We start from the raw sequence: 8,605 nt of genomic DNA on the forward strand, positions 1-8,605 counted from the left end.
TCAGGTTGTCCCAGGAGGCCCTGCACCTCCGCTCCAGCTGCGCCAGGCTGTCGGCCAGCTCGTCGAAGTCAACCTGGAAGAGTGAGACGTCGGCCCTCGGCCCTGCCGGTGGAGCTGGGCAGCCACGGGACCCATCCCCTTACCTTGCCCGGGGGTCACCTGCCTTGCCTCACCTTGGCGGAGCGGGTGATGGAGGCAATCTCCGAGTAGAGGTCAGTGGTTTCTGGGAACTTCTCTACCACCATCTGGCAGAGATGGTGGAGCAGGGACTGCCGGTGCACCGTGTCCTTCACTTCCGAGACCTTCTCCAGGTAGCCCAGTTCAAAGCCTCTGCTCTGAAACCCCAATGGATTCAGCAGATCTTCTACATCCCTCCTCCAGCAGATCTCCAGTCTGCAGACCCACTGGGCCCCCACCAGCCCCAAGGCACCATCCCAGGCTTCCCATGGTCCTTCTTGGGTAGCCATGCACCATGGCTGGTCCTGTCCTTGCAGCTCTTGAGACACAACACGTCCCTCCACACCCTGCTCCTCACCTGGGAACCGTTCAAGAAGTTGCCCATGGCCAGCAGCGTGGCCAAGATGCACTTGAAGGTGTGATTTTGGGCCAGCTGCTCCATGCCCATCTTCAGATCAAAGAGTGGCTCTGCAATCTCCTGTGCGAGGAGAGAGGCAGGTGAGGTCCCTTGGCCACCCTTTCCCTTGGGAGCTTCAGCATTCACCCTTGCCCACAAGGGCAACCACCTCATGGTCAACCCAAGCCCACCCCCAGCCAGGATGGCACCTCCCGTACTTGGACATGGCTCGTCCCACCGGGAACACACTTGGCTCAGTGCCCAGCACTGCTGGGGCTGGCAGGGTGGGAGGGTGGAGGGCAGGCGGGGTACATGGCTCTGTACCTGCTCCAGGCTCTCGTAGTCCAGCTTGAAGGCCCAGAGCTGGAGCCTGGCTGTGAGGTCGCTGATGGAAGACAGGGCGAGCAGGAACTGCTCTGCAGAGCCCAAGGGCACATCAGGGTTGGCCAGCTGGGCCTCCTGGATCTTCTGCTTCTCCTCCTCGGTTGGGACCATGGTCAGGATTTTCTAGAGCGGGCAAAGAGGGACGAGGCTCACGTCACCACGGGATGTGTGGCCCCAGGGCTGGCAGCGCAGGCAGCATGGCATGGAGGCCTCCTGGTCAGGGGAAACAACCTGCCTGAGGACCTCAGAGGGGCTGAGCTTCTCTCACGCTCACCTCAATCCCCTCCTTATTGACGGCAAACTCATCGAAGTTGAGCACGGCCGTCTTGATGATGTGCACGGGCGGCAGCACCGTGAGGCCAATGTTGATGGCGTTGCTCCTCTTGGGGTCCAGCACCACCACCACCTTCTTCCCGTCAACGGCCTTCTGCAAAGAGGACGGGATAGATGGGGACAGTCAGGCAAAGGGCTTGCCTTCATGTACACACCATGGACACAGGCAGCCCATCTGGGACCTGGTGGTGAGTTAGCCCTGCGTGCTGCCCATCACCATCCCCACCGAGACTCTGGGCTGTGGGTACCCATCCCTGGGAATCCCATGGGTAGGGGTGACAGTGCACATCTCAGGTCCCCACAGCCTTCCTCCCACCACTCAAGTCCCCTTGGCTGGTGGGTGCCAGCCTGATGGTACCTTTGAAGTTGGCACTTCCTTTGACCGTGACTCGAAGAGGTGCTCCAGTTTGGCAGCATTGACCTCAACGTTCTGTAGGGACGCCCACAGTGTCGCCTGGCCAAACCTGCCTGTCCCCACAGGGCTGTCCAGCTGCTTTAGCTCCTTCCAGAAGAGCTTCACTGTCCTCTTCTTCTTGGCCTGGGAGGGGCCATCTGTTGCTGAAGGGCCTGGCAGCCCTGGGGGTGGTGGGCAGCCAGGAACTGAAGGAGGTAGAGGTGGAGGTGGTGGGCAGCCAGGGATTGCAGGAGGTGGAGGTGGTGGAGGTGGTGGTGGGCAGCCAGGGACCGCAGGAGGTGGAGGGGGAACCATGAGAGCTCCAGCACTCGTTGCTTTGATGCCAGAAGGAAGGAAGGAGCCATTGGCCATGGGCCCCATGTCCAAGATGTCAAAGTCTTCCTCTTCCCCCAGATCAGTGAAGTCCAAGTCCTTGATCCTCAGCTGCACGGGGCTGGCCTCCAGGCGCTCCCACGTCAACTCCACGTCCTTCTTGATAGGCATCATCCCAGTGTTCTCCAGCTTCTGCGTGTGGGTCTCGGCATCTATGCTGGACATGGCACGCGTCAGCTTGGCGTGAGCACTGGCTACTGGCCCATCTGGAGCCCTGCCACGGTGCCGGGCAACCTCCTGTTCCCGGCTGCCACCTCCTGTGGCATCCACATCTACTTCACCCTGGACCAGGGCGGATGATGGGCCCTCAGGGAAGACCTCCTTCCCCGGCTCTGGAGACCCCTTGGCATAGAGCATGTCCAGCATAAACTTGGTGTCAGAGGAGATGGTGCTGCAGGAGTCAGTGGTGTCCGGCCGAGCCAAGCGAGACCCTGCAGGGAGAGGGGAGAAGCTGGGACAGAACTGGGGACCTGCACCTTGGTGGGATGTGCTCGGGTGCGGGTGTTCAGAGCAGGACAGGGAGGTACCACCGCGGCTCTGGGTATCACAGGCATGGGCTGGGGGCACAGAGGCCACCACCACCCACCTCAGGGTCGGTTCCCAGCGAGCCCAGAGGTGGGAACACACCCCCCAGCAGCACCTACTTATACTGGGTGGCTCCATCCCGGGCTCAGAGGTGCCGCTGTCCCTGTCCCACGCCAGACCGGTGGGATGCTCCGGCACGGCATCACTGAGGACATCGAGCCGTCCTTTGGCCATGGAAGAGATTTTCTCCTTCTGGGCTGCAGCCAGGTTCTCCAAGAAGCGAGCTCTGAGAGACAGGGGTGGAGGTTGGCTGGGAGGGGGACGATGGGGATGAGGGGCACCCCACACCACACCACACCACGCTGCCCAGCCAGCCCAACAGCACAGAAACCCCCTGCACTGGCCACACCATGCCGGGACGTGGAGGAGTCATCTCCTCCAAGCCCTGCAGAGAGACAGCTGATGCCACCACAGTGAGGGGACAAGGATGTCACAGCCCCACGGGAGCCGAAGGCTCATGCTGTTGGGGTGCCACTGTCACCCGTCGGTCCCAAGGGACCTGGTGCTCACCGCAACCCTCCTCCAAAAGCTGCAAAAACCTGGAGGGCACCTGGGCAGGGACTGGTGGAGACCCTCCTGGCTCCTCATGCCCTGCATGGCCGGAGTACCGGCCAGAGGAAGCGCATGGCTGGAGACACACGCATGCCTCTACTTACTCAAACTTCCTCAAAATAGGCTTGTCCCCATGCAAAGAGGGGGCATCCTCCCGCCTGAGGGAAAACAGGGGTTAGCCCCCGCTGCCGGCACCCTCCAGGGCCCGTGTCTCCTGCATGCACCCGCCTGGCAGCCCTCCAGCGTGGGACCCTCGTCCCGCCGTCACCCCGAGGCTCACGGGGAGCTGGGAGAGCCCCAGCGAGTCCCCTCCTGTGCCCAGGCACCATGTGGTATTCCATGCTGGCAAGACGGGGCACCATGTCATCCCACCAGGATGATGATGCCATCCCTGGGGTAAGCCGTGCCATCCCTGGCATGGACGCCTCGCCACAGAAGGGGGTGGGTCAGAGGGTGCCATCACCCCATGGGGGATGCTGGTGGGGAGGTCAGTGGGCAGGGGTCCCCCAGGCAAGGCTCAGCGGGGAGAGGTAGGTGCCAGGGGCAGAGAGGTGGGTGCCAGGGCCATCACGCCGGGAGGAAGCACACACGTGCAGAGCCCGGGCACTTACCAGACAGGGGCAGTTTGGTGCAGCCTGCAAAAGGAAAGATAGAAAGAGTGGGCAGAGGAGAGGGCAAGCGTGGGCAGAGAGGAGGAGCGAGGAGGAGCTGGAGCAGAGCTGTGTGTTCCCAAGGGCTGCCCTGGAGCCCCTGGCCGGACTCCTCTCAGACACCCACATGCTTTTTTCCAGCCCCAGTGCCCCCCCAGAAACTGTCTCCCCCTGGGACAGGGTCACCCCGCACTCCTGGGAGCTGCCCTGGGGGGACCCCCGTTTGCCCCCAGCCCCTCCTGGCTCCTTACTTGTACACGCTGCGCTCGCCTGGGCCTGGGGGCTGCTCCTTCTCGGGCGAGGGGGAGGCCAGGGCCAGCCGCACGCTGGACATGCTGCTGTAGACACTGCTGGGACAGGGCCTGGAAGAATCATGGCATCCTTTTGCTTAGGGGAGACCTTGAACATCGAGTGCAACCATTCCCCAACACTGCCAGGTCCCCACTGACCCATGTCCCTCAGCGCCACATCTCCACAGCTTGGAAACCCCTCCAGGGATGGGGACTCCACCACTGCCCTGGGCAGCCTGGCACAGCCCTGGATAACCCTCAAGGGCAAGAAATTGTTCCTCAGGGCCAACCTAAACCTCTGCTGGGGCAACTTGAAGAAGTTTCCTCTTGTCCTATCACTTGTTCCTTGGGAGAAGAGCGCAACCCCCACCTGGCTCCAACCTCCAGTCAGGGAGCTGTCAAGAGCCAGAAGGTCTCTCCTGAACTTCCTTAGCTCCAGGCTCAGCACCCCCAGGTCCCTCAGCTCCTCCTCACCACATTTGAGCTTTAGACCCTTCCCCAGCTTCGTTGCCCTTCTCTGGCCACGCTCCAGCCCCTCAAGGTCCTTCTGCGAGGGAGGGGCCCAAAACTGACCCCAGGATTTGAGGGGCAGCCTCCCCAATGGACAGGCCAGGGGAATGTAGTCCTTCCGGCCACACTAGTGCTGATCCAAGCCAGGATGCTGGTGGCCTTCTGGGCCACCTGGGCACACTGTTGTGCAGCAGAGGTGACGGGAACTGAGGGCAGGTCCCATGGGGCTGCCTCCCACCCTGGCACCAGGAACGGATCCAAATGCTGCTCACGCCACATCTTGGCATCTTTGCCATTCCGGGAGAACCCCCCCCCGCCCTGGCCACCTGCAGCCTCACTTACTCTGCAGGGCTGCTCGGTTCAAGAACAACTGGGTTATCTTTTGTGGTGGACTCCTTCGGGGTGCCAGGGGACCCTGGCAGTGGCTGGGCATCAGGGCCAGGGTCCGGGCAGCTGCCCTGGGATCGCCACCCACGCCGACCTTCTTCCGTCCTCCTCCGCTCCTTGCGTCCCCCCGCAGGCAGCTCTTCCACCCCATCCTCCAGCTTGAGAGCACTCTGCAGAGAGGCCGGGGGGCATGGCACCGGGCACGGCACCCCTACCACCCCACGCACCCACCCTCCCCTGCTGCTGGATCCCGCAGGAGCCCCGCTCACTTCATAGAGCATGAACTGCTGCTTCAAGTCGAGGTCGGTGCCCTTGCTGCCCAGGTACTGCTGCACCACCCGCTCCATGCCCTGCTGCTCCAGGCAGTCCGTCACATCATAGAAGGTGTCCTGGTCCGGGAGGGCTGCCAGCGTCTGAGCGGGACCAGAGGGACCAAGCTGGGACCGGCGTGACCCACGCCGAGCCCCACGGGGACACCCCGCCTTCCCCCCCGGACCTTGTTGATCAGCGTCATGGCGAACACCAGCAGCTCCATGTCAGCCCCGTTGCGTTGCTCCAGGATGGCCATCAGGTTGGACCACGGGCACGCACCTGGGAACGGCCACGGGTGAAGGTGACACGCGGACTGGGGAGGGGACGTCGTCCCCCCCGCGGGGACCTCGCAGGTGGCTGGAGCTGCACCCACCTCTCGCCCGGTCCACGGTGTTGACGGCACGGATGAGGAGCAGGGCGTTGGGCTCCGTGTACTCCACGAACACCAGCAGCAGCTTCAGAGCCATCTTCACCACCAAGCGGAACTGGGACAAGGGACAGGGGCTGGGATGGTGGCAGGGGGCTGCCAGGGCCGTGCCATGGCACTGTGCCCGTGCCCCAGGGCTGGGGGCTTTGCCATGGGGCCAGGAACCAGCCTGCAGCTGTGATGCCGATGGCCAAGGGGCACTGGGGAAGGACACAGAGTGGGACCCTCTCACTCAAGCTCTGTGCCCAGGAGCAAAGTCACATGAGGAGCTCCAAGGACCCTGAGTGATTTCCAAATGGGTGGGAGCAGGACCCAACACCCCCAAAGATACCAGGGCATCGAGCCTGAAGGCTGAGAGTGGAGTAAAGCCCCTGAGGGACAGCGCAAGGGGATGGCCGCAGACAGGGGAGGGAAGCGTGGCGGGGGGCACGAGCAGCCCCCCAAGGGCAGCAGAAGCTTACCAGACTTCCTGACAGCGTGTACAGCCACTGGACGGTCTCATTGTGGTTGATGACACCCTGCATGCCATCCACGAAGAGCATGATCTGGCTCAAGGCTGCAAGGCAGAGGGTGGGCAGGGTCGTGGTGGGGAGGGCAAGCTTCCCACCCTGGAGGGCATCTCCATGCCAAGGGCAAGCTCTGGTAGCTGCCCGCAGTGTAGCTCAGGCAAACTAGCCTGCTCACCCCCCTTGAGTGCCAGCCTTCCTCCCCGGGGGTGAGAAGTGCCCTGTACCCAAATACCAACCTCGGAGGATGTAATTCTGGTAGTTCTGGTCAGCCTCTGCCCCCACTTTGATCAGGCACGTCAACCCATCCAGGTTCACGAACTCCGGCACCAGGTCCTTGTCCTCCTGCAGGTAAAGGCCCGGGGTTACTGCAGTGTGGGGAGGTGGGGAGGGAGCAGACAGCTCCGGGGAGCCCCCACAAGCCTTCTGCCGTGCCCGCACCACCGTACCTGAAAGAGCTGCTTGAGGGAGAAGAGGGACCGCCGCAGCTCCGGCCCCTGCGAGTTGTACAGCTTCTCTGGAAGGAAGGGAGACGTGCAGCACGAGGCCTGACCCCAGGGCTGATCTGGGTCTCCAGAACGGCCCCAGCTGCCTGGGAAAGCCCCACATCCCAGCTCAACCCCTGTGCCGTCACCCCAGGCTGCTGGCATTGCCCTCAGCTGTGGGACATTCAGGGTGGAAGCAGCTGCAGCTCCACGACTATTTATTTCAGCTCTGCCACCTTCCAATTTCCTTTTTTTTTTTTCTTTTTTTCTTTTCTGCCCAGCAATGACATAAATATCCCCTCTAGTTTCCTGTGTAGAACCGAAACAGGAACAAGAGCAGGAGGCTGAGCTACTTTTAGCCATCCCTCCTTGGGCACAGCCCTGGCATGGTCCCCGAGCCCCTGGCAGCCCCGTGGCTTGGGAAGAGCTGCAGCGTGGGGATGGGAAGGACAGCAGTGTGACATCAACTGCTCGGGGGACAATAGGACAGTCACCAGGCTGGCTACGTGCTCACGGGGATGGAGCCTGCAGGCAGGAGCCAGCACAGAGCTGCCAGGGCAATGGGAAGCTGGAAAGCTCTGCTCCAATGAGTGGAGACCAAAGGCTTCAGGAGCCAGAACTTCCTGCATCCAAAACCCGAGTTATCTGAGCATCTTGAGTTATTTGGGTCAGGTGTGGAGCTGTAACAAGCCAAAACCAAGCTGTCCAAGGAGCCCTCCAGACATGCTGATGAGGGCTCGGGAAAACGCAAGGTCCTGGCAGCTTCCTCCGCTCACTTATCAGCTTGTCAGAGCAGCCGAGAGGGAAAGCAGAGCAGTCGAGAGGGAAAGCAGAGCAGCTGAGGGCTCAGCCAGAGCCTGGGAACCACCAGTGAGGAGCACGACCCTGACCCTGACCCTGGCCTTCCTGGCCCTTCCCGCACCGCTCAGCCACGGTCCTGCATGGCCAGCTGATACCCAGCCAGCATCGCCCTGCTCGGTGCTTGTTTTCCACCCTCCTAAGGAGCCAAGAAGCCTTGACGCTCCCAAATACTTTGCAGGACCTTCGAATGGCCTGCCCGAAGCTGTGACAGTGCTTTCTGCTGTGCTCAAGCTGTTTGTTTGCATCCTCCAAAGCTATATTTAGAGCTTCCCTGAATGACCCAGAATATCTGCAGTGGGTGGTGGGCTCCCAGCCAAAGAGGCAAAAGTCACAATTTTGGAGGATGGAGGGAATGAACCCAGTGGGGCCCAAATGGTCTCATGGGGGCCTGGTCCTCTGCACCTCTTGGGGGTGGGTTATGGAGTGGAAGCAGTCCTGGACTGTATCACTTCCTCTCTCTGTCACAAAAATCCCAGCCAAAATTCCTCCCCCGGGACACCAGCCCGGAGGAGGGAGCAGCTCCGACTCACCGATGATGGCATGGACGCGGACGGAGAGCTGCGTGCGCAGGATCAGGGTCGGCCGTCTCCCTTTCCTAGGGTGAAGGGCAACACCCTGTGAGCACCGGCAGCGGGACCACCGTGGTCCCCAGCCCCTTCCCTGTGGCCCCCCGCTGCTCACCCCCACGTGGGACCCCCGCATCCCACCCCTGGAGGGCTCGGGCACCTCGCATGCCTCACCTGACCTCCTCGTAGAAACCCTCCAGATCATCCTTCTGCTCTAGCAGGGACAAGTCGAGGTCCAGGTAGTGTCCTGAGGGCGAGACCTGCAGCGTGCAGTCCTCCAGCTGGGGATGCAGACAGCCTGGCTGAGCCCCCGTGCCCACCACAGCCTTCACGGAGGATCCAGCATCCCCAGGTCACCCTCCCGCCCGCCCCAAGCCTACCAGGCAGCCGCGTCCC

The 8,605-nt window shown here is 62.2% G+C and overlaps 1 protein-coding gene across 1 annotated transcript in view; it reads right to left on the bottom strand.

Moving 5' to 3' along the window:
• Nucleotides 1-8,484, bottom strand: part of FHOD1 (formin homology 2 domain containing 1) — a gene marked incomplete at its 3' end in the record, with an annotated part of 8,758 nt that extends 274 nt beyond the window's left edge. The window contains exons 1-17 of the mRNA XM_008943596.1: nt 8,384-8,484; nt 8,174-8,238; nt 6,747-6,814; nt 6,537-6,642; nt 6,253-6,347; nt 5,738-5,849; nt 5,549-5,643; nt 5,322-5,465; nt 5,008-5,222; nt 4,117-4,227; nt 2,723-2,889; nt 1,650-2,509; nt 1,233-1,385; nt 899-1,081; nt 536-655; nt 174-335; nt 1-73 (exon numbers count right to left, since the gene is read on the bottom strand). The exon at nt 1-73 is cut by the window's left edge and continues 145 nt beyond it. Coding sequence (XP_008941844.1) covers nt 1-73; nt 174-335; nt 536-655; nt 899-1,081; nt 1,233-1,385; nt 1,650-2,509; nt 2,723-2,889; nt 4,117-4,227; nt 5,008-5,222; nt 5,322-5,465; nt 5,549-5,643; nt 5,738-5,849; nt 6,253-6,333 — 2,476 coding nt within the window. The remainder of the gene's footprint in view (nt 74-173; nt 336-535; nt 656-898; nt 1,082-1,232; nt 1,386-1,649; nt 2,510-2,722; nt 2,890-4,116; nt 4,228-5,007; nt 5,223-5,321; nt 5,466-5,548; nt 5,644-5,737; nt 5,850-6,252; nt 6,348-6,536; nt 6,643-6,746; nt 6,815-8,173; nt 8,239-8,383) is intronic.
• Between the last annotated feature and the right edge of the window lie 121 nt (nt 8,485-8,605).

This window comes from Merops nubicus, unplaced genomic scaffold (genome assembly GCF_000691845.1).
Source record: "Merops nubicus isolate BGI_N331 unplaced genomic scaffold, ASM69184v1 scaffold30107, whole genome shotgun sequence".
In the NCBI taxonomy this organism is placed as follows: domain Eukaryota; kingdom Metazoa; phylum Chordata; class Aves; order Coraciiformes; family Meropidae; genus Merops; species Merops nubicus.